This window comes from Oncorhynchus tshawytscha, linkage group LG18 (assembly GCF_018296145.1).
Source record: "Oncorhynchus tshawytscha isolate Ot180627B linkage group LG18, Otsh_v2.0, whole genome shotgun sequence".
Lineage (NCBI taxonomy): Eukaryota > Metazoa > Chordata > Actinopteri > Salmoniformes > Salmonidae > Oncorhynchus > Oncorhynchus tshawytscha.
The window spans coordinates 26,557,263-26,583,185 of record NC_056446.1 but is presented as its reverse complement, the minus strand read 5'-3'; the positions used below and the strand labels follow the sequence as shown (position 1 = coordinate 26,583,185).

The window sequence follows — 25,923 nt, the reverse complement described above, 5'->3', positions numbered from 1 at the left end:
GACCCTTGAACCCCAGTCCTCTGACCTGTCTGTGATGACAGGTTTCATGGGAGGGGTGGAGGACACAGACACCAGGTCCCCATCATCGTCCGCCTCGTCCTCACTGGAGTTCTGCTGGATCAGCTCTGACTCTTCCTCATCACTCTCTCCTCCTCCCTCTTTCTTCTTCATCTTCTTAGCTGCGGGGGGCTTGCTCACTCCGTCTATCTGGTTACCGTAGTTACCTGGGGGAAGGAAATGTGAAAAGTAGCGACAATAGTAGAATTGTATCGTTGTGTTTTTGTTTGCAATATTTACATGCCAAACACACAAATCATTGAGTACCTTTTGTGTCCAATACTAATAATAATTGAGTCTGTTAAGTTATTACTGTATACCCCCCAAGTATATTACTTACCTATTGTGACCTCGAAACTGATTGGCTTATCGCCGATCTTCCTGTCAATCATGGTGGCCTCCAGGAAGGAACCAAATAGGAAGAATTCCTCTATTTTCCCTGTGGCACTCTGAACGACAGAATAAAGAAGACAAGATTAACAACAGAATACAGATAAGCGGTAGAACCAAACCCGCTTTAATTACAATTTCTCAAACACACAGAATGCAGAATAAACAAATACAGTCCCATTCACCAGCATACAGGTTTTTCTTTTTAATCATAAACAATTATCCTAAACAAAAAATATAAACGCAACAAAAGACAAAATAACAGATCCCAGAAATATGCACAAAAAGCTTATTAGTTTATATTCCTGCTAGTGAGCATTTCTCAAGTAAATCTATCCACCTGACAGGTGGGGCAAATCAAGAAGCTGATTAAACAGAATTATCATTACACATGTGCACCTTGTGCTGGGGGGGCAATAAAAGGCAACAAAACACAACACAATGCAACAGATGTCCCAAGTTTTGAGGGAGCGTGCAATTGGCATGATGACTGCAGGAATGTCCACCAGACCTTTTGCCAGATAATTAAATGTTCATTTCTACCAATGTTTTTTTAGAGAATTTGGCATTATGTCCAACCGGCCTCACAACTGCAGACCACGTGTAACCATACCAGCCCAGGGCCACCTCATCCGCTTCTTCACCTGCAGGATCTTCTGAGACCAGCCACTTGGACAGCTGATGAAACTGTGGGTTTGCACAACCGAAAAATTTCTACACAAACTGTCAGAAACCAGCTTAGGGAAGCTCATTTGAGTGCTCGTTGTCCTCACCAGGGTCTTAACCTAACTGTAGTTCGGCGTCGTAACCGACTTCAGTGTGCAAATGTTCAAATTCGAAGGCCACTGGCACGCTGGAGAAGTGGCTCTTCACGGTTGAATCCCAGATGGCAGACAGCATGTATTGCGTTATGTGGGCGAGCGGCTTGCTGAAATCTACGTTGTGAACAGAGTGCCCCGTGGTGGTGGTGTGGTTATGGTATGGGCAGGCATAAGCTATGGACAACAAAAACAATTACATTTTATCAACGGCAATTTGAATGCCGTGACGAGATCCTGCAATTCATCCACCGCCATCACCTCATGTTTCAGCATTATACTGTCACAAGGATCTGTACACAACTTGTGGAAGCTGAAAATGTCCCAGTTCTTCCATGGCCTGCATACTCACCAAACATGTCACCCATCGAGCATGTTTGGGATGCTCTGGATCGACGTGTACGACAGTATGTTCCAGTTCCCACCAATATCCAGCAACTTTTTACTACCATAGGAGAGGAGCAGGGACAACATCACACAGGCCATAATCACCAGCCTGATCAACTCAATACGAAGGAGATGTGTCTTGCTGCATGAGGTAAATTGTGGTCACACCAGATACTGACTGGTTTTCTGATCCATGCCGGTAAGGTATTTGTGACCAACAGATGCATATCTGTATTCCCAGTCATGTAAAATCCATAGATTAGGGCCTAATGTATTTCCTTCAATTGACAGATTTCCTTATATGAACTGTAACTCAGTAAAATCTTTGTAATTGTTGCATTTATATTTTGGTTCAGTGTATCTTTTCAGGTCAGTGTTGATTAAGATGATGATTAAGATGTTGAGCAGGTTAGGGTTGGCCTCTTTAAAGTCTCTCTGTCTCTCTGTCTCTCCATCTCTCCGTCTCTCTGTCTCGCTATACCTGCCCCTGCCACATAGTCAAACTGATACCAATACCAACTGCACACAGGGGAGATATTAGGGAGGCATTAGCTAAACAAAGAGACAGCAAGGGGATAGTTGGCTACTTAGCCAGGGGTAACAAAGCTGATGCTATTGATTTTCCTAACAGCCAGTTAATATCTTTAAGGTCTTTTATAATATCAATATAACATAATATAACTGTGAGGATTGACGCTGGAGACGAGAAGCAGGTACAGGGAGAACATTTAATAAACAACGGACATGAAACAGAACAGGAACAGCGTCATTACAGGGGATAAATAAGACATTAATGCTGACACAGGGAACAAACTGAGGGGCAGACAGATATAGAGGGGGTAATCAACAAAGTAATGGAGTCCAGGTGAGTCCAATATTGTGCAGCTGCGCGTAATGATGGTGACACGTGCAGGAGCAGGTGTGACAGCGACGACAATTTAACATCAGAATGGAAATATCTAACCTATGACTATTTATGGGGATGTCAGGAGGTTATAGGTCAAAGGGCAAAGCTGAACACGTGTAGGGGTAGGCGAGTTGTTTTCTTTGTTTGCTGAAATCCTTTTTAATAAAACGTTAAACAAATACAACCACCGACTGTTTCCTTGTATCGTCTGACAGCGACTCGATGTAGTCGGAGGTACACTCCACCCACAGTGGAGTTGAGAAACCCAGCTAGCGTAGGAGTTATGTTGGATTAGGGGACAATCAATAGTTTGGCAGTTTGCTTTCTTCCAATGTCCTATTGCCTCATAGGGGGTGGGAAGGACCATGAAATTGCTTCTTCCAATTACTGATAAAGAACTGTTAAGGCTCCATGGATTAATGAGGAATTGAAAAACTATGGTTGAAAGAGATGGGGGGAAAAAGTCTGGCTGCACATCTGACTGGCTGGCTTACTGCAAATTGAGAATTTATGTGAGTAAACTCAACAAAAAAAGAAGAAGAAACTATTATGAAGACAAGATCAATGATATAAAGAATGATGGAAGAAAACCTTGAATGAAATTATGGGCAGAAAGACTAATTCAACTCCATCTTTCATCGAATCACATGGATTATTAATCATACAACCATTTGATGTTGCCAATTAATGCAATGATTACTTCATTGGCAAAGTGGGCAAATTTAGGAAGGAAATGCCAACAACGAACAGTGAGCCATCGTATTCATGCATAAAAAAATGTATAACGAAAGAAAAGCAGTGTAGTAAGTTTTAATTTTGCAAACTTAGTGTGAGAGAAATGATTGTTGTCAATCAATAATGACAAACCTCCTGCCATAGACAACTTAGAAGGAAAGCTACTGAGGATGGTAGCTGATTCTATGGCCACTCCTATCTGTCATATCTTTAATCTGAGCCTAGAGGAAGGTGTTTGTCCTCGGGCCTGGAGGGAAGCCAAAGTCATTACGCTACTGTCACAAATCCCGCCGAAGATGTTGCCTCTTCCTGTTCGGGCAGCGCTCGGCGGTCGTCGTCGCCGACCTACTAGCTGCCACCGATCTCCTTTTCTGTTTCAGTTTGTTTAGTCTGATTAGTTTCACCTGTTTCTTGTTTGGGTTTTATTTTGGGCTATTTAAACCCGGTAGGCCCGCCGGCTTTTGTGCAGGCTTGTTTTTCTGTTCATGGTGTGTGGATTATTGTGGATTCCGTTTTTCCGGACAGTTTCGTCCTGTTTGTTGGACTGGGTATTTATGCACCCTTGTGTTTGACCGTTACTCTGTTCTTGGAACAGATCCACATTTTGAACTACCCTGCTCTCTGCGCCTGACTCCGCCACCCACTACTCCTAGAAGCCATTACAGCTACCCAAGTGTCCTTTACTGGTTCTTTACTGGTTCTAACAACAACATTGTTTTTGACCAAATACAATGCTATTTCTCTGTAAACAAATTGACAAAAGAGTATTAGCATGCTTATAGAGAAGGGCACTCAACATGCACTGCACTGACACAAATGACTGATTGGTTGAAAGAAATTGATAATACAAAGATTGTGGGAGCTATACTGTTAGATTTCAATGCAGCCTTTGATACGCTTTTCAACCTCTGCCATATCGTGGATTTAGAGCTACAGTTGAAGTCAGAAGTTTACATACAATTAGGTTGGAGTCATTAAAACTCGTTTTCAACCACTCCACAAATGTATTGTTAACAAACTATAGTTTTGGCAAGTTGGTTAGGACATCTACATTGTGCATGACACTAGTAATTTTTCCAACAATTGTTTGTGAAAATCAAAAGAAATCAGCCAAGACCTCAGAATTTTTTTTGTAGAACTCCACAAGTCTGGTTCATCCTTGGGAGCAATTTCCAAACACCTGAATGTACCACGTTCATCTGTACAAACAATAGTACACAAGTATAAACACCATGGGACCACGCAGCCGTCATACCGCTCAGGAAGGAGACGCGTTCTGTCTCCTAGAGATGAACATACTTTGGTGCGAAAAGTGCAAGTCAACCCCGAACAACAGCAAAGGACCTTATGAAGGAGGAAACAGGTACAAAAGTGTCTATATCCACAGTAAAACAAGTCCTATATTAACAAAACCTGAAAGGCCGCTCAGCAAGGAAGAAGCCACTGCTCCAAAAACTCCATAATAAAACCAGACTACGGTTTGCAACTGCACATGGGGACAAAGATCGTACTTTTCGGAGAAATGTCCTCTGGTCTGATGAAACAAAATAGAACTGTTTGGCCATAATGACCATTGTTATGTTTGGAGGAAAAAGGGGGAGGCTTGCAAGCCGAAGAACATCATCCCAACCGTGAAGCACGGGGGTGGTGGCATCATGTCGTGGGGGTGCTTTGCTGCAGGAGGGACTGGTGCACTTCACAAAATAGATGGCATCATGAGGCAGGAACATTATGTGGATATATTGAAGCAACATCTCAAGACATCAGTCAGGAAGTTAAAGCTTGGTTGCAAACGGGTCTTCCAAATGGACAATGACCCCAAGCATACTTCCAAAGTTGTGGCAAAATGGCTTAAGGATAACAAAGTCAAGGTATTGTAGTGGCCATCCTTGACCTCAATCCTATAGAACATTTGTGGGCAGAATGGAAAAAGTTGGTGCGAGCAAAGAGGCCTACAAACCTGACTCAGGCCGAAATTCACCCAACTTATTGTGGGAAGCTTGTGGAAGGCTACCCAAAATGTTTGACCCAAGTTAAACAATTTAAAGGCAATGCTACCAAATACTAATTGAGTGCATGTAAACTTCTGACCCACTGGGAATGTGATTAAATAAATACAAGCTGAAATAAATCATTCTCTCTACTATTTTTCTGACATTTCACATTCTTAAAATAAAGTGGGGATCCTAACTGACCTAAGACAGGGAATTTTTACTGGGATTAAATGTCAGGAATTGTGAAAAACTGAGGTGTATGTAAACTTCCGACTTCAACTGTATCTATCTAATAGAACTCAGAGAGTTTTATTTAATGGAAGCTTCTCTAATGTCAAACATGTAGGGTGTGTTGTACCACAGGGCAGCTCTCTAGGCCCGTAACTATTTTCTATTTTAACCAATGACCTGACACTGACATTTAACAAAGCCTGTGTTTCTGTGTATGCTGAGGATTCAACCATAGGGTTAGTGATTAATTTGATCTATATTTCTGCTTTTTGTGACTCCTATCTTTGGCTGGAAAAATGGCTGTGTTTTTTCGACTTGGCGGTGATCTAACATAATCATATGTTGTGCTGTAGCTGTAAAGCATTTTTGAAATCGGACACGATGGGTAGATTAACAAGATGTTTATCTTTCATTTGCTGTATTGAACTTGTTAATGTGTGAAAGTTACATATTAAAAAAAAATGTTTTTGAATTTCGCTCGCTGCCTTTTCAGCGGAATGATGTTCGAGGTGTTCCGCTAGTGGAACCCCTGCGCTAGAAATGTTAAGAACAAATTCTTATTTACAATGACCGCCTACCCCAGCCAAACCCTAACCCAGATGACGCTGGGCCAATTGTGAGCCACCCTATGGGACTCCCAATCACAACCAGGCCGTAGTGACCACTCTAGCACCTCTAGCACAAGATGGTGCCCGAAAAACATGGCTGACGATTTACATTCTCCCAACCAATTGTGCCATTTGTTCGTTTTTTTGCGTTTTGTGTAACTTATTTTTTAACTTATTTTGTACATAATGTTGATGCTACCATCTCTTATGACTGGAAATAACTTCTGGACATCGGAACAGTGATTACTCACCACAGACTGGAAGAAACCTTTTTCTTTAACGAGTCCGACAAGGAGGATATACTGCTTTCACTGGAACAGGCCCAGATCCCCGTAATTTGCTTGAGGAAAAGACCACAGATCGAGCTGCCTTCTGAGAATCCGCAGGCAAGCAAGTAAACTCCCACTGCCATCCATTCTTCTTGCTAACGCGCAATCATTGGAAAATAAAATTGATGACCTACGATTAAGATTATCCTACCAATGGGACATTAAAAAAATTGTAATATCTTATGTTTCACCGAGACGTGACTGAACGACAATACCAATAATATAGAGCTGGCGGGATTTTCCATGCACCGGCTGAACAGAGAAGCTACGTCTGGTAAGACGAGGGCTGGGAGTGTGTGTCTATCTGTCAATAAATGCCTTTTATGCTCGGTTCGAGGCAAGCAACACTGAAGCATGCACAAGAACACCAGCTGTTCTGGATGACTGTGTGATAATGCTCTCGGTAGCCGATGTGAACAAAACTTTTAAACAGGTCAACATTCACAAAGCCGCTGGGCCAGATGGATTACCAGGACGTGGACTCAAAGCATGCGCGGACCAACAGTCAAGTGTCTTCACTGACATTTTCAACCTCTCCCTGACCGAGTCTGTAATACCTACATGTTTCAAGCAAACCACCATAGTCCCTGTGCCCAATTAAGCGAAGGTAACCTGCCTAAATGATTACCGCCCTGTAGCACTCACGTTGGTAGCCATGAAGTGCTTTGAAAGGCCGGCCATGGCTCACATCAACGGCATCCTCCCGGACACCGGGGTGACCCGCCCTTATTATTGAGCAGCTGGACCTGCCTGTGATCTGAAAGGTAGGGGGCACGGGTGGATACAAGATCTCGGACAGACGTAGGCTTGGACAATCTATCAATAAGTGATGAAATTATAAAGAAAAAAGAAAAATGATTCTGAGAGTTTGGATCAACCCTGCTCCTTAGTAGATTTTTGGGTTGAATAATCCTTGTGAGAATCAAGGACAGTGGATATTGCATACCATATTAAAATTGGCAGTATATATGGGCAAGAGCACAACTTAAGTTTACAAATATTCTAACTTTGTTTCACACCGCATTTAAACAATCGCTAAAGCGTGTAGATTTAGGGGTTCCGTGTTGATACAATATGTCAGGTAGTGTATTTGTTACTGGTGTAAAAAGACGAAGAAACTCGTATGCTAAACATCACCACATTAGTAAACTATGTGGTAAGGCATTAAATGGTAAAGTACAACCGGCAAAACAAGAGATAACATATTTGGGGGTTTCGAGAACAATGTGACTCAGGAAAACCCTAGGAGTTTTAATCTCACGAGACACTTCAATTTGTTTTATTTTAAAATGGATTTATTGAATTGACGAAAGGGAGGGAGAGATAACAGAGTAATTAAAGTGGTATCCCTGTGTGAACAGAAGTTTAAATGAGTTCACCTGGTAACATAAGAGGTAGAATATTCTACAGGGAAGAGGAAGAGATGTAGACTAGTGAAGGTAACAAAGGAAAGTAAGTCAATTTGCATTGGAATTGTTTGGATTGATTAAGAATTGGCTTATGTATTTTCTACATTTGGGGCATTACAAGTTCATCTTAAAAAACTTATGTTTAATGAGTGTGAAGCAGTGGTTAGTGTTAAAAAAAAGTCATATTGATTAGGTAGATTGATGTAAACCTAATGAGTGTTGACAGTATGTAAATGGTAATGTATGTAATATGTTTTTTTGATAGCATTCTATTGATTCAATATTTTAGTAATTTGAAATGATGAGGTTTCAATAGCAGGTTAAATGATGAATAGAGGGATTGGGCCTTGAGATTGTAAAAAAGATTAGCTCTGGTTGAAAGCGAGCAGGCAGTGGGACATTTGAAGTAGAGGTCTGAGAAACATTCTTTACCGTTTCTGATTATTGTTGCTTGGTTTTATAGTTAGGTAACACTAGTGAATTTGAGCAGGAAGTTAATGTATTCTAAAATTCTAATCTATTTCCATTGCGGGGAACAGTGCTTAAAATTAAAGTTGATCCAATTTTTTAAAGTTTCTACATGTTAAACAACAGGTTTATATTTTTACTAAATTAATGCAACAGGTTGCAATGTTCAGATTACCGGTAAGGGGTTATGGTTTTGTTTATTTTAGACAGTGTCGATTCCACATAATGAAACCCTGTATTAGGGCTCCTGAGTGGCGTAGTTGTCTAACACACTGCATCTCAGTGCAAGAGGTAGCCTGGTTCAAATCCAGGCTGAATCACATCTGGCCATGATTGAGAGTCCAATGGGGTTGGCAGGTAAGTTACATTGGTCTAGTAATGACACCAGGATATTTTTACATGGTTATAGAAAAGTGAGACCTGCGGCACAGCTACAGGATGGCAACAACAACTGACTGAGTTACAGCAGGAATGCACAATCCCTCCATCAGTGCTCAGACTGTCTGCAAGAGGCTGAACTGAGGGATTGTAGGCCTGTTGTAAGGCAGGTCCTCACCAGACATCACCGGCAACAACGTCGCCTATGGGCATCAAATCCACCTTTGCTGGACCAGACAGGACTGGCAAAAAGTACCTGTAATTGATTTAGATTTGGAGGTCTACACTGCTACACTGCTAAATGTATAGTGATTTAGGCTAAGAATGCATTGAGGTACTGATCTGTAATTATAGCCCTGATGAGGAACTTAGTACTAGTATTGTGAGATGAATAGATTTGTATGGTTAATATAAATGTACATTCTGCCAGTATTGATGTATGTTAAGTTGAGGGTTTTCATTTTGAGTGATATATCCAATGTGAATCACTGAGCAATGTCGTCCTAAATTTCGGTTGGATAATTAATTGGGGTTTGATTATCATTTGGGAACTGAATGATTTTCCTTACCCATTCCCTATTCCTGACTACATCTCTGATGATGACCCCCATCCTGAGCATAAGGACTCAGATGTGGAGCCCACACTGAGTGTACAAGGTGCCCAGAGAGGGGTGTCTGTCACTGGTGTAGGAATGGTTCTGAACGGGGTGGACATTTTTATCATGCTGGCCCCTACCTTTGTGTATGATGCCAGTGTGATTGATGACTGTCCTATTTGCTGTAATGAAGCCTGTGTGTGATTTGATTTTTTATGTTTCATTTTCTGTTCCAGATTGACCTTGTTTAGATAAGAAAGGTCTAAAACTCAGCAAAGGTTGTTTACAATGGATGAGATGTCAGGCGCCAGAAATATGTACTTTGTTTGTTTATATTTATGTTTAACAAAAATCATGCAATGCTTGTACCCTTAGATTATTCCAGGAGAAGCTTAGCTTCTTGAGAGGGGAATGTGATAGAAAAATATTGTATTCACCTTATTTGTTGAATATGTAACAATGATTTACTTAACAAACAGTAAGATATTTCTGTTCTGCTTGTGCTGTGCTTTATGGACTCCACTCTAGCACCCTGCAGCTAGTCTGGGTGGTGAGGACATGGGTTCTACTAGAGAGAGCTTGAAGCTGACAATTGATTGATGTTGGTGCCAAAAACCTAAAAGCTGGCATTCCATAGACAAGATGTTGTGTGTGTGACTTGAGATAGAGAGAGCCTGGAAGGGTTTAGAACAATGCCTCATTGTCTCATCTTACTGGCATCTACCAGCAGCATACCACCCTGCATACCACTGCTGGCTTGCTTCTGAAGGTAAGCAGGGTTGTTCCTGGTCAGTTCCTGGATGGGAGACATTTTGGATGGGCTATTAAACGGGTGTCTTGACTCTCTGCAGTCATTAAAGATCCCATGGCACTTATTGTAAGAGTAGGGGTGTTAACCCCGGTGTCCTGGCTAAATTCCCAATCTGGCCCTAAAACCATCATGGTCACCTAATAATCCCCAGTTTACAATTGGCTCATTCATCCCCCTCCCCTCCCCTGTAACTATTCCCCAGGTCGTTGCTGCAAATGTGTTCTCAGTCAACTTACCTGGTAAAATAACGGATAAATACAAATGCAAAGAAATCTGGGAAACTAAGCCGGGATACTAAGCCAGGATGTGGGTAAAACACCATCCTGTGTAGATACCTACGGTGGCTTATGGGAGATGGAACCATTGTGACTAAGCACTTTTATGTCCTATACAATATCATTTTTTTTTTCATTTTCAGTTACGCTCTCAGCCTAACAGTTCTAAACCCTTCCAGGCTCTCTCTATCTTGAGTCACACACACAACATCTTGTTTGTAGAAATGACCAAGTCTCTCTCAGTACTGAATTTCCACAACAATAGTCACTTCACCCCTACCTACGTGTATAAATTACCTGAACTAACCTGTACCACCGCACACTGGCTCGGTACTGGTACCTCTTGTATATAGCCCCGTTATTGTTATTCTTATTGTGTTACTTTTTATTATTCTTTTTCACTTTATTCTATTTGGTAAATATTTTCTTAACTCTTCTTGAACTGCACTGTTGGTTAAGGGCTTGTAAGTTAGCATTTCACGGTAAGGTCTACACTGTTGGTTAAGGGCTTGTAAGTAAGCATTTCACGGTAAGGTCTACACTGTTGGTTAAGGGCTTGTAAGTTAGCATTTCACGGTAAAGTCTACACTTGTTGTATTCGGCGCATGTGACAAATACATTTTGATTGGATTAGATTTTTAGGATGATGCGCCCTGAGAGCCCTGATATGTAGGCTATGTGTGTAGTTTTAAAATGTACGTAGTTATGTCCTTGAACTGTTCTTCTCTACTAATGTTATGTGTTATGTCATGTTCCATGTTTTGTGTTGGACCCCAGGAAGTGTAGCTGCTGCTTTCTCAACAGCTAATGGGGATCCAAATAAAATACCAAATACCAAATGTAAGATCAATACAATTTTAAGTTAGAACATAGGAGTGTGAAGTGTGACTCAATGACAACCAACTAATGGACACTCCTTTCTTAAAGGGTCAGTCAATGACACTCACCTCAGAAATACATAGCAACCAATGAACAGTCACCATCCAATGAGCACTCACCTCTGAGATGTTGGAGACAGGCTCTACCTGCACCTCGGTGGAGCTCACAATCTCAGTGGAGGTGGTGTCCAGGATCTCTACGGCAACAGAGATGAGGAGGCGGGCCCTGAAGGACACACCTTCCCCCAGCCCCTCATTCAGGTCCTGGTGCTCATCAATCAGAGTGTAGTGGCGGGTTGAGCCATACATGTTGACCCAGGCTGGGCCCATGGTGGGGAGGAACCCTGGGGGAGGAGAGGACGCGGTGAACGAGGAGAGGATGGGGGATGGAGGATGACAGGTGAATTGAACGAAAGACAGGGTCCTGAAAAAGGCAATTGCCTGTGTGCTGTGGTGCAGGAGTGTCATGATGCTGCAACTGAGGAATGTTGCATGGTAACTATTTTACTTTTTCTTACTTTTTCTGTGGACTAGGTACATGATAACTTTGTTTTTTTGCATGAAGACATTATGATTTGCAGTGGAATTGAAAGACTTACCTTCCTGGAAACTATTTATTCCTTACGTGTGTTTTAAACTATTTGAGTATTTTATCAAGTTTGTATTTTTGCATGCTTCTTTGTTGTGATACTCCCACGCAGGTGACGACCTCCGAACTTACCACCTGGGCTTCCCACTGGATTATTGACCCTGATGAACAAGACCCTGCACAAATCGGAACTGTGGGAGCGGCCCGCATGGACCAATGGGGTTGGGGCAGGGTTGTCCACCTTTGTTTCACTCAGGATATAAGCAGAAGTGAAGTGCAATGGAGAAAGGTGAACTAGACTGGCAGTTGAAATTCTCAGAGAATGGCGGAAGCGTATACCGAGTTTGAATCTGATGGTGCTAGCAAAGATGACAATGAAAATGAAGGTGATGAGAATACTGCATGGACTACAGTCGCTGAAGGAAGGGTAAAGAGAGCTAAAATGACAGTTAAACTGCTGTCTAGTAAGCCTAATGCTTATGGCGCAACTACTTCACAGTTTGTAGTAGGAGGGCAGTTTGAGGATAAGAAGATGTACCTGGGAGATCTGTTTGATGTTGCCCAGATAAAGAAAGTGTTGTGTACTGTGGAATCTATGAGGGTGACCAGAAGTGGAATTTTGTAGATTTTTGTGTGTGTCGGGCAGGAACGAAAGGAGCGTGCGTTGCGCCTTACCAGAATCAACAATCAAGGACTGTTTTCGAATTTCGGAGCAGGGCACCAATCAAGGGCATGATTTCTCAAGTCTGTGGAAGTTGTAGCTGAGAAGATCAGGATGAAAATTCCTCGAGTAGTTGGGACTCGAAGAAGATAGAGAGTATATCTGTGTCGCTGTTTTTCGACGAGTCTCTTCCTATTCATGTCAACATGGGATATGTGAGTAACACAGTGAGGGCATTTGTCCCCAGGTTACTGCTGTTTTCCAACTGCAAAGCATTTGGGCACATGTTTGTTTGCAAAGGATATGATTTGCTGGGGAATATGATGTGGTAAGGAGGAGCTGACTGGTGTACTGACAGGAGCAGCAGTTCTGTCCTCTCAGGTCAAAGGATATGATTTGCTGGGGAATATGATGTGGTAAGGAGGAGCTGACTGGTGTACTGACAGGAGCAGCAGTTCTGTCCTCTCAGGTCAAAGGGTATGATTTGCTGGGGAATATGATGTGGTAAGGAGGAGCTGCATGGTGTACTGACAGGAGCAGCAGTTCTGTCCTCTCAGGTCAAAGGGTATGATTTGCTGGGGAATATGATGTGGTAAGGAGGAGCTGCATGGTGTACTGACGGGAGCAGCAGTTCTGTCCTCTCAGGTCACCGGATCGGAGTAGGGCACGGAGTGTATTTTGAAGGACATTTGTTTTTTGTTCAGATATTTGAGTGGATTAAACGTTTGAGCTTATTTCCCTTTCCCCCCTTTTTTATTTCTTGCATCCAGTGGTTTATTTCCCGCATCCAATGTTTCTGGTGTAGTCAGCCCTAAAACACCAATGAAGAAGAAGAAAGTAACCTGTCTATACCTGTCTATAGTCCTGGAGCCACAACTGCTAGATCAAACCAGCCTTCATAGAACCTGAAGCGCAGCAGCATTGTGTACCTTAAGGCGATTCACACCCAGTGGCAATATGTCAATCAGAGCCCCACTTGTTTTGAGCCCTACCTGTTTAGCTAAAAAAAAAAAAAAAAAAAAAGACATATAGTATATTATTATTATTTTTTGCCTGTTTTGCATGTTATTTTGGCATTAATACAAGTCACATATCAGTTTGAAAACAATGTAAAAAAATATATGATAATTGAGTTAATAAAGCCACATACAAACTTGGTCTCTTTTTTGCTTTCTTGTGTAAAGCAGCTCCAAAATGCAGGTGTTTCAGCCTAGCTCAGTGCTTTCTGTGGTGGTGAGGCAGCCAGCGGAAAATACAGAGTTCAGGGGTTGGTAATGTTCTGTAGTTGCGCCGTGATTGGCTCAGTGTTCTGTCACTCATGGGGACACTACGTCACTGCAAAATATAAGGGTAGAGCCGACCGTGACCGGGAGACCCATGAGGCGGTGCTAAATTGGCCCAGCGTTAGGGGAGGGTTTGGCCAGCCAGGATTTCCTTGTCCCATCATGCTCTAGCGACTCCTTCTGGCAGGACAGGAGCCAACAAACTGACTTTGGTTGCCAGTTGGACAGTGTTTCCTCCGACACATTAGTGCGCTGGCTCCGGATTAAGCGAGCAGTGTGTCAAGAAGCAGTGCGGCTTGGTAGGGTGGTGTTTTGGAGGATGCATGGCTCCTGACCTTCGCCTCTCCTGAGTCCGTAGGTGGGTTGCAGCGATGGGACAAGACTGTAACTACCAATTGGGGAGAAAAGTATACATATTTTTATATTCACATTATATCGACAGTAGCTTTGATTGGACTGGCAGCCAGTGGAAAATACGAAGCGTAGGGGTTGTTAATGTCCTCTAGTTGCGCCGTGATTGGCTCAATGTTCTGTCACTCATGGGGACTGCGTCGCCGCAAAATCTATGGGGAAAACTCTGAAATTCAAGCCCCCTGGGTGCTGCCATAGATTTACATTTGAAGTACCCATCCAAGATGGCTCAAGGACATTGGCTACAGATAAAATTACGTCAATCACATTATACCTACCGTAGCTTTGATTGGGCTGATCAGGTCAACATCATACTTTCAAAATCTTAGCTACCAAGCTAGAAGTCATCATGAATCATGTCGACAATCTACTGGCAAATCAGTTTTGATCCTTGTCATATGAAGAGAATTAACGAATAAATTATACATACAACTTAAAAGAATAAACATTCAACATTGGTCATGACTTCTCCTGCGCTCAAAACAACTGGAAACCCAGAACTGGGAAATCTCAGACTTCAGTGAGTTCAAGACCTCTCTCTAGAGCAGGGGTGGGAAACTCCAGTCCTCGAGGGCCTGATTGGTGTCACACTTTTTCTCCATCACTAGCACACACAGCTGATTAATCAAATTGCATTCTAAACTGAAGCTCATGATTAGGTGACTATTGGAGTCAGGTGTGTTAGCTGGGACTGGGGAAAAACTGTGACAGACCTTAGTGCTGCTTTTGATACCATCGATCACCACATTCTTTTGGAGAGATTGGAAACCCAAATTGGTCTACACGGACAAGTTCTGGGCTGGTTTAGATCTTATCTGTCGGAAAGATATCAGTTTGTCTCTGTGAATGGTTTGTCCTCTGACAAATCAACTGTAAATTTCGGTGTTCCTCAAGGTTCCGTTTTGGGACCACTATTGTTTTCACTATATATTTTACCTCTTGGGGATGTTATTCGAAAACATAATGTTAACTTTCACTGCTATGCGGATGACACACAGCTGTACATTTCAATGAAACATGGTGAAGCCCCAAAATTGCCCTTGCTAGAAGCATGTGTTTCAGACATAAGGAAGTGGATGGCTGCAAACGTTCTACTTTTAAACTCGGACAAAACAGAGATGCTTGTTCTAGGTCCCAAGAAACAAAGAGATCTTCTGTTGAATCTGACAATTAATCTTAATGGTTGTACAGTCGTCTCAAATAAAACTGTGAAGGACCTCGGCGTTACTCTGGACCCTGATCTCTCTTTTGAAGAACATATCAAGACCATTTCAAGGACAGCTTTTTTCCATCTACGTAACATTGCAAAAATCAGAAACTTTCTGTCCAAAAATGATGCAGAAAACTTAATCCATGCTTTTGTCACTTCTAGGTTAGACTACTGCAATGCTCTACTTTCCGGCTACCCGGATAAAGCACTAAATAAACTTCAGTTGGTGCTAAATGTAAATACGGCTGCTAGAATCCTGACTAGAACCCAAAAATTTGATCATATTACTCCAGTGCTAGCCTCTCTACACTGGCTTCCTGTCAAAGCAAGGGCTGATTTCAAGGTTTTACTGCTAACCTACAAAGCATTACATGGGCTTGCTCCTACCTATCTCTCTGATTTGGTCCTGCCGTACATACCTACACATACGCTACGGTCACAAGACACAAGCAGGCCTCCTAATTGTCCCTAGAATTTCTAAGCAAACAGCTGGAGGCAGGGCTTTCTCCTATAGAGCTCCATTTTTATGGAATGGTCTGCCTACCCATGTCAGAGACGCAAACTCAGTCTCAACCTTTAAGTCTTTACTGAAGACTCATCTCTTCAGTGGGTCATATGATTGAGTGTAGTCTGGCCCAGGAGTGGGAAGGTGAACGGAAAGGCTCTGGAGCAACGAACCGCCCTTGCGGGCTCTCTCATGCCGTCCCTGGAAGGGGTGCGTCACCTGAGTGGGTTGATTCACTGATGTGGTCATCCTGTCTGGGTTGGCGCCTCCCCTTGGGTTGTGCCATGGCGGAGAGCTTTGTGGGCTATACTCAGCCTTGTCTCAGGATGGTAAGTTGGTGGTTGAAGATATCCCTCTAGTGGTGTGGGGGCTGTGCTTTGGCAAAGTGGGTGGGGTTATATCCTTCCTGTTTGGCCCTGTCCAGGGGTGTCCTCGGATGGGGCCACAGTGTCTCCTGACCCCTCCTGTCTCAGCCTCCAGTATTTATGCTGCAGTAGTTTATGTGTCGGGGGGCTAGGGTCAGTTTGTTATATCTGGAGTACCTCTCCTGTCCTATTCGGTGTCCTGTGTGAATCTAAGTGTGCATTCTCTAATTCTCTCTTTCTCTCTCTCGGAGGAGGACCTGAGCCCTAAGACCATGCCCCAGGACTACCTGACATGATGACTCCTTGCTGTCCCCAGTCCACCTGGCCGTGCTGCTGCTCCAGTTTCAACTAGGACCTGAGCCCTAGGACCATGCCCCAGGACTACCTGACATGATGACTCCTTGCTGTCCCCAGTCCACCTGACCGTGCTGCTGCTCCAGTTTCAACTGTTCTGCCTTGTTATTATTCGACCATGCTGGTCATTTATGAACATTTGAACATCTTGGCCATGTTCTGTTATAATCTCACCCGGCACAGCCAGAAGAGGACTTTATGCTCTCTCTAATTCAGGACCTGAGCCCTTGCCCCAGGACTACCTGACATGATGACTCCTTGCTGTCCCCAGTCCACCTGTTGCTGCTCCAGTTTCAACTGTTCTGCCTTATTATCTGCTGGTCATTTATGAACATTTGAACATCTTGGCCATGTTCTGTTATAATCTCCACCCGGCACAGCCAGAAGAGGACTGGCCACCCCTCAGCCTGGTTCCTCTCTAAGTTTCTTCCTAGGTTTTGGCCATTCTAGGGAGTTTTTCCTAGCCACCGTGCTTCTACACCTGCATTGCTTGCTGTTTGGGGTTTTAGGCTGGGTTTCTGTACAGCACTTTGAGATATCAGCTGATGTACGAAGGGCTATATTAAATAAATTTGATTTGATTTGAAATATTTATATTTTTTAGTTTGTGGGCACCACTTGTCACCGTTATAGTGCAATTATTGTATTGTTTAGTGTTGTGTTGTGGCTTTCCTGGCATTCAATAAAATAATTGTTTCTGTTTTGTTTACCCGGCTGGGGGGCCAGTTGGACTACTGTGCTCAGTGGCATGTTGGCGATACATGAAAAGTTAGGTGGAGTGTTTTGCTTAGCATTGTTTGCACAGCTATCCTTTTTGATATTTCTGATTATTTTTAATCCAGTCTAGTGGTAGTTTTAAAACACAGCTAGATAGAGAGAACGTTTTCTCCACACATTTGAGTGTATGTTTGGAGTGCTGTGCGTAACGAGGCACTGGCCAATATTCTCTTGTGTTTAGCTCGCTTATCCAGCTTCACCGTGTGGGAAATCTGCCTGAGGTGAAAATTGGACTGGACTGAGGACGACCCTGGCGCAATCTGGTGGAGTAAGACTGTGTTTTCAAACGGACTTTCCTGTGTACTTGTTTTGGCACTTTTTGGCTGAAGACTTTTCTATAGACATTAAAGCCCTCTAATGACTTGGTAAAAATGACTTAGCACCAAAATGACTAATGTGCTACAATAACATTGGATTGACCTGATGACCTATCAATATGAGGCTAATGTTGATCTATGGACTGGGTAGATATATCACTTTACCTTTGTCACCATCGTTGGCGATCTTTCGCAGGTCAATGAAGTGCGTTCCTATGGCAACGTCATTGACTTTGTCAGAGTCTCGTATCTGGACCTTGATGCGTTTGCAGAGCGGAGGAAACATCTCAGTGAAGACCACCTGCTCGTTCCAGATGGGCTCATAACTGCTCTTCTGGACAGAAGTCTTCCCCTGGAGGAAACAACAACAAATGTTTGGATTGACACACATTTCATTCTTATACTAAGACACTTCATTTTATGTACATATTGTAAATAATGTATACTGTATTTATAATGTGATTGTGATCCATTACTTAATGCTCTTTGTCTCTATTGTTTATCCAACAAATCAATAAAACAGATATTTTCAATAAAACGGCTTCAGGTTCATGGTGTCCTGATCTCCTGAGTAGCGGCTGTAGTGAACCTACTCTCTGTCCAGCGAAGACCACTTGTACGTAGGGGTCCACCAAGTCTCTGTTCTCCCCTATGAAGGCCTTCTTCACATTGGCCATGATGCTGGTGTTCATCTTGGGAAGGCCCTCAGCTCGGTAGATCTTCACGTAGAACCGCGCCCACTGCCTCTCCAACGGAACTCCCTCTGGAAGCAGGAGGTTCCTGACCAGAAAAAAAAGGTTGAAAAAAATCAGAACCCCTTGATAACATTCTCTGGTCTTTTCTATTTTATGACCTGACCACTCGACAACATTATCTGACCACTAGAACATTGTATAACCCTTATAATTGTATAACCCTGTATAACCCATTATTTTGCCCCAATAAAACATTCTCTTACCCCTCTATGTCGTCTTCATCCGTCTCATTGGCTTTGTGGGGAGTCTTGATATTGTCCCCCTTCCCCACCACAGCGATGTCACACTTGATGTAACCTTTGCACCCCGCTGTGATGTCATCAGGGTCAGACAGCATGGCCCACTTGTGGTAGAACTGGTGCTCTGTGACACAGGTGTCAAACCAATCATCTATTAATTCAACCAATTAATCATAATGTATCCTTATATGAGGTTCTGAGACATTATGGGTCCAGTCTCAGTACCCTTACCAGGCTGGGAGTAGACTGTGCCAACATCTAGCTTGAAGGTGCCAACCAAGGTGCCACTCCGCAGCAGGTTCTTGGAGTGGATCACCTATTGAAAGACAGAGGAGAACATATAGAATATACTAAAAACATATGCGCTACATTAGACCTGCCATAGAGACTGTTCGTCTTGGTGTTGTTTTGGAAGCAGTTGAGTGGAGTAGGGTTGGGTTCATGCTCAAATGCTGCTACTGTAAAGAGAAAGATTGAGTAGGTGTGTGTGTGACTGTATGTGGGTATAAGATATGTATGCCACTTACTGAGAGCTTGAGGATCTTGTCAAACATGACATCTGGTGGGACGTGGAAGTCAAAGACAAAATACTGTGGGGAGAAGATAAGACATTATGAGATGTGACAAATACCTTAGCCTTACTCTCTGTCAAATGACCCATGTTGTACCTTCGGATGATCATTCCATTGTGTTCAGGAGATTCAAAGGATTCAAAGGTTCAATTGAATAAATCAACCTGATAATGATTCACGGATCATGGACACAACAGACATGTTTCTACAGAATACAACCAATGATGATTAAATGAACATACTTTCAGCATCCTTTGAATCAATTCTGTGTAGCATCCAGATTAATCTTATATAATACAAGGGTAATTAGTACTGATTAACATGCTTTTCACCCTAGCTGGATCAGGGCATCGACTGAATAATGCTCTCATGTTTTGCTCAGCCTCCCTCTCATGAAATAAGAGTGTAATGTGTAGAGCCCTGCTGAGCCCTTACAGGCAGAGGCTTTGATCTGAACAAAGCCAGCCTGGTGTTGAGACTCTGGACAGAGCCAGCCTGGTGTTGAGACTCTGGACAGAGCCAGCCTGGTGTTGAGACTCTGGACAGAGCCAGCCTGGTGTTGAGACTCTGGACTGAGACTGGCTGGTGTTGAGACTCTGGACAGAGCCAGCCTGGTGTTGAGACTCTGGACTGAGCCAGCCTGGTGTTGAGACTCTGGACAGAGCCAGCCTGGTGTTGAGACTCTGAACAGAGCCAGCCTGGTGTTGAGACTCTGGACAGAGCCAGCCTGGTGTTGAGACTCTGGACAGAGCCAGCCTGGTGTTGAGACTCTGGACTGAGACTGGCTGCTCTTCTCACAGTTTCAACTCAATTACACACATACTATAGAAGAGAGGGAGGGAGGGATAGAGAGAGAGAGACAGAGAGACAGAGAGAGAGGGAGGAGTCGAGGGAGGGAGGGAAGGAGGGACAAAGAAAAAGAGAGTGGGAGAGAGAGAAAGGGAGAGATAGAGAGACGGAGGAGGCGAGGGACAAAGAGAAAGGGGGAGCTAGAGAGAGAGAGAGAGATAGAAAGAGAGAGAGACACACTTACCTCATTGTAGTAGGGGCAGTTGGTGGATTCCTTCATGGAGGTGTACTTCTTGTCTTCCCCAATCTCCACACAGACCACAGGGTCCATGTTTAGGCCTACCAGCTGCCTGGCCTCGACCACTGTGATGCTAATCTAATACGTTGCAAAATACAGAACATTTTCTTAAGGAAACAGGTTTTTCGGAAATCCCGGTTGGAGGATTATAGGAGTCAGAAGGGAATAAGCAGGTAGGTAATATTCTAGCCGGGATTCATTTTACTCCAAAACCTTCCATCTAAAGGTGAGTAAATGCCCCATAACAAAAGGGTACCAAGCAAGACAATCAAGATGAAAAGTCAAACTGGAGGTTTTGACTAAAGAGGCGACTCCTGTCCCTGAAGGTTAATTATACCTTTATACCTTTACTAAAGAGCCCAGCACAGTGCAAGGCACACATAGTCTGTGCTGTGAACATCTCGGTGTGCAGAGTTGTGGTTTATGGTCACAGAGACTGGTACATGAATGTATATAGGCCAGTGTGCTGTTGCTGGCAGGGGAGAGTAGCCGCAGCCTGAAGTTAGGCTACATTAATGAGAAGCTAGCTTTTGTTCTAACCACCCAGCCTTCACACTATGCCCTATCCATTCATCCCTACTGGAGTCAGTCAATTGGGATCCTAATAAAATCCAAGAAAAAAAAACTCTCTCCACGAACTGCAGCAGCTATTGTGTAATAGAGCTAAGGATGCATAGATACAGTGAAGACAAACACACACAGCTGGCAGGGGTAGGGTTAAGCCTTGTCTGCCTTTAGGGGCTAGTTGTTAAACAAACTGGACAGGCATGGTTACATTTGACCACAGTGTATACAATATACATTTCCAGCAGTGACTGTAGTCGTAGTAATTCCTTTCCTCCTCTCACCTGGTAATCCACAGGCCTCCCAGAACTAGGTTCCATCTTGATATCAGGCTTTGACCTGAGAGTGTCAAGAAGACACAAACCAGAGCAATTGACTATTTACTCAATTTGGTATAGTGTGGGTTATAAACAGGAATAAGAGTGTTATAAAGGGTCAATGAATCGTGGCACGAACAGATGTAGAGCAAGTACACAGTACACTGACCTCTTGTTGGAGACATTGGTGGTGACGGCGGTGACGGACGCCAGGGAGATGCAGTCTGGGTCCAGACCCCCAAACCCTCCCAGACGCAAGGCCTTCCTGTCCAGATCCTCCATGTCCAGGGTGGCTGGCTCATCTGTGGGGTGCCATCACAATAACCCATGTGAGTTTATGCCAAGGGGTTGGCAACCCTCCTCCTGGAGATTCACTGGGATATCTCTGCTCTAACACACCTGATTCAGTTTAACAAGGTCTGGAATATCAGCTGATTAGTAAAAGCCTACCCTCATTATCAAGGTCTGGATAATAAGCTGGTTAGTAAAAGCCTACCCTCATTATCAAGGTCTGGATAATAAGCTGATTAGTAAAAGCCTACCCTCATTATCAAGGTCTAGATAATAAGCTGGTTAGTAAAAGCTTACCCTCATTATCAAGGTCTAGATAATAAGCTGATTAGTAAAAGCCTACCCTCATTATCAAGGTCTGGATAATAAGCTGGTTAGTAAAAGCCTACCCTCATTATCAAGGTCTGGATAATAAGCTGATTAGTAAAAGCCTACCCTCATTATCAAGGTCTGGATAACAAGCTGGTTAGTAAAAGCCTACCCTCATTATCAAGGTCTAGATAATACGCTGATTAGTAAAAGCCTACCCTCATTATCAAGGTTTGGATAATCAGCTGGTTAGTAAAAGCCTACCCTCATTATCAAGGTCTGGATAATCAGCTTGTTAGTAAAAGCCTACCCTCATTATCAAGGTCTGGATAATCAGCTGGTTAGTAAAAGCCTACCCTCATTATCAAGGTCTGGATAATCAGCTGGTTAGTAAAAGCCTACCTTTCTTGTGGTCATCTCTGGAGCTCTTGGTCTTGTGGAGCTTCATGGCTGAGAATACCCCTTTCCCTGCTCTGATGGAGGAAGACAAGAGGAGAAATAGAAAGAAACTACTGAAAACCGACACAGTGAAATCAGGTCAAATATCTGGGAAGAGCTCCCACTTTTGGACTAATGGCAAAGACAATTTCCCAAATTTCATGAACTGCTGTCATTATGCTGTCATTAGGAGGACTTTGCTGACTCTCTTAGTTAGCCTTTATATTCATCTAAGGAGGAGCTCATTCAACAAAGAACCATGTGAGTACATGATGAAAACTGACAGTAACTAACTAAACCCTACACCAACGTAACACACTGCACCATCAGGATGGAAACATTTTGCAGAGATGAACATTGCATTGATGAGACAGTCTCCAAACTCCCCGACCCCCATCACAATAGAAACCAGGGGTGTCCAATAACACCACACAGTTATTACAGAGCATCACATATCACCACCACAACAAAGGCTGTGATGTCACTGCCGGACCGGCAAATGAAGGGCCTTAATAATTAAAAATGATGTGCGTGACCGTCCAATTAGCTGCGGATATGGATACATGTCAGATAGAAGATGAAAGGGAGGTTTTCAATTTGTCTAAAGTGAAGCAGTCAATCAGAGTGAAATGTCTGCTTTTTGTCTTTTCTTTCATTAATTCACTGATATCTATCTAACCCTCTTTTGATAAGAACCAGAAAATGAAGGAGATAAAATGGAATGGTCTTTTAAGAATAGATATCATATTACACCCTATTCAATATAACAGGTTTGGGAGGATAAATTGGAAATGGAAAATCCTTCAGAAAGAAGCTAAATGATTTAGACTACAAAAGACTTAGCAATTGTTCACTCAAGACTGGTGTCTATAAAGCCAGGTTCAAGGTGTAGCTATAGTTCTCCTAATCATTTCAAATCAAGTTCAAACACGTTGAAGGCAGAACAGACTTACATTTTTTTTAAACAATCAAAAAATATGAATGAAAAGCCTTGGAAGTCTTCTGTGTGTTCAACTGACAAGCATATCGAATCACCTAGCAACTGTGCTACTATCCTGCCGTCTATTATTGACCATCTAACAATGCAAATATTTAGATTGTAATATTTGTCAAAACAAAACCAATAGCACCTCAAAACAACCCAAGAATAGAATCATCAGGTGTTGACTACAGCCTCAATCAGATGAACAGATATTTAAGCAGCTCAAGTGGTTCATACATACCCTGGGTCCAAACCCAGCTCGGGATGACAACACTAGCACCCTCTCGCCCTGCTGCTCAGCAGAATACGCTTCACTCATTCACTCTATTCCATATTAGCAGTTCCTTCCATAGACAAGTAGGTCAAGAGGTACACAGGGAGGAAAGGAGACAGAGGAGGGAAAGGAAGAGGCAGGTGAGAGGATGAATCCGAGGCTGGAGGAGATACAGTAGTGCAGAAGCTGCTATAGGGTTGGGGAGGAGGGAGCAGGGAGGAGGGAGAAGGGAGCAGGGAGGAGGGAGGAGGGAGCATGGAGGAGGGAGGAGGAAGGAGGGAGCAGGGAGGAAAGAGAAGGGAGCAGGGAGGAGGGAGGAGGGAGCAGGGAAGAAAGAAGAGGGAGCAGGGAGCAGGGGAGGAGGGAGCAGGGAGGAGGGAGAAGGGAGGAGGGAGAAGGGAGCAGGGAGGAGAGAGAAGGGAGCAGGGAGGAGGGAGAAGGGTGCAGGGAGTAGGGGGAGGGAGCAGGGAGGAGGGAGCAGGGAGCAGGGAGAAGGGAGCAGGGAGGAGGGAGCAGGGAGCAGGGGAGAGAGCAGGGAACAGGGAGAAGGGAGCAGGGAGAAGGGAGAAGGGGAGGGAGCAGGGAGCAGGGAGGAGGGATGAGGGGAGGATGGAGGAGGGAGCAGGGAGTAGGGAGAAGGCAGAAGGGAGAAGGGAGCAGGGAGGAGGGAGAAGGGAGCAAGGAGGAGGGGAGAGGGAGCAGGGAGGAGGGGGAGGGAGCAGGGAGGAGGGAGCAGGGAGCAGGGTGGAGGGAGCAGGGATCAGAGAGGAGGGAGGAGGGAGCAGGGAGCAGGGAGGAGGGAGGAGGGAGCATGGAGGAGGAAGGAGTGAGGAGGGAGGAGGGAACACGGAGGAGGGAGGAGGAAGGAGGGAGGAGGAAGGAGGGAGCAGGGAGGAGGGAGGAAGAATGAGGGAGGAGGGAGGAGGAAAGGAGTGAGCAGGGAGGAGGGAGGAGGAAGGAGGGAGCAGGGAGCAGGAAGGAGGGAAAAGGGAGAAGGAAGGAAAGAGGAGGGGGAGGGAGCAGGGGGAGGAAGCAGGGAGGAGGGAGCAGGGAGGAAAGAGGAGGGAGCAGGGAGCAGGAAGGAGGGAGAAGGGAGTAGGGAGGAAAGAGGAGGGAGAAGGGAGCAGGGAGCAGGGAGAAGGGGGAGGGAGCAGGGAGGAAAGAGGAGGGAGAAGGGAGCAGGGAGGAGGGACAAGGGAGCAGGGAGCAGGGAGAAGGGAGCAGGGAGGAGGGGGAGGGAGCAGGGACAAGGGAGCAGGGAGCAGGGAGAAGGGAGCAGGGAGGAGGGGGAGGGAGCAGGGACAAGGGAGCAGGGAGCAGGGAGCAGGGAGGAGGGGGAGGGTGCAGGGAGGAGGGGGAGGGAGCAGGGAGGAGGGAGCAGGGAGCAGGGTGGAGGGAGCAGGGAGCAGGGAGGAGGGAGGAGGGAGCATGGAGGAGGAAGGAGTGAGGAGGGAGGAGGGAACACGGAGGAGGGAGGAGGAAGGAGGGAGGAGGAAGGAGGGAGCAGGGAGGAGGGAGGAAGAATGAGGGAGGAGGGAGGAGGAAGGAGTGAGCAGGGAGGGGAGGGAGGAGGAAGGAGGGAGCAGGGAGCAGGAAGGAGGGAAAAGGGAGAAGGAAGGAAAGAGGAGGGGGAGGGAGCAGGGGGAGGAAGCAGGGAGGAGGGAGCAGGGAGGAAAGAGGAGGGAGCAGGGAGCAGGAAGGAGGGAGAAGGGAGTAGGGAGGAAAGAGGAGGGAGAAGGGAGCAGGGAGAAGGGGGGAGGGAGCAGGGAGGAAAGAGGAGGGAGAAGGGAGCAGGGAGGAGGGGGAGGGAGCAGGGAGCAGGGAGAAGGGAGCAGGGAGGAGGGGGAGGGAGCAGGGACAAGGGAGCAGGGAGCAGGGAGAAGGGAGCAGGGAGCAGGGAGAAGGGGGGAGGGAGCAGGAGCAGGGAGGAGGTGGAGCGCTGACAACCAAATAATACGAGTGTAGCCAATCATGGCAAGCGATCCATTGGAGCACTAATACAGTACACACTCAAGAACAGACATACACACACACATATGCACGCAAACACATAAGCATTTTGCTACACAGTAGCATTTCGCTACACCCGCAATAACATCTGCTAAACACGTGTATGTGAACAATAAAATGTGATTTGATTCGACACTGTGGTGGTTGAAGAAGTATTTTGGGCTCTCACTTTGTCAGAGCAGAGAGTTTTTTATTTGTATAATATTATTATTATTATTATTATTTTTATTTTTTTTTGGAATGAACTGGGAGAACTAAAGAGGTAAGTTTGGATCACAGAGCCTTATTACAGACAGCAGGGACAAGATGGAGGGGATGAAACTGGAGCAGACAGACTCAGGA

General features: G+C 44.5%; 1 protein-coding gene across 13 annotated transcripts in view; it reads right to left on the bottom strand.

The window, feature by feature from the left end:
- Positions 1–25,923, bottom strand: part of otofa (otoferlin a) — a 128,033-nt gene that overhangs the window by 28,100 nt on the left and 74,010 nt on the right. For all 13 annotated transcript variants that reach the window (XM_042300877.1, XM_042300882.1, XM_024378348.2 and 10 more), the window contains 12 exons: positions 22,280–22,350; positions 21,447–21,579; positions 21,245–21,299; positions 20,343–20,474; positions 19,265–19,327; positions 18,969–19,053; positions 18,702–18,861; positions 18,337–18,523; positions 17,909–18,095; positions 11,392–11,615; positions 398–506; positions 26–224 (listed from right to left, as the gene is read on the bottom strand). In XM_042300877.1, coding sequence (XP_042156811.1) covers positions 26–224; positions 398–506; positions 11,392–11,615; positions 17,909–18,095; positions 18,337–18,523; positions 18,702–18,861; positions 18,969–19,053; positions 19,265–19,327; positions 20,343–20,474; positions 21,245–21,299; positions 21,447–21,579; positions 22,280–22,350 — 1,605 coding nt within the window. The remainder of the gene's footprint in view (positions 1–25; positions 225–397; positions 507–11,391; positions 11,616–17,908; positions 18,096–18,336; positions 18,524–18,701; positions 18,862–18,968; positions 19,054–19,264; positions 19,328–20,342; positions 20,475–21,244; positions 21,300–21,446; positions 21,580–22,279; positions 22,351–25,923) is intronic.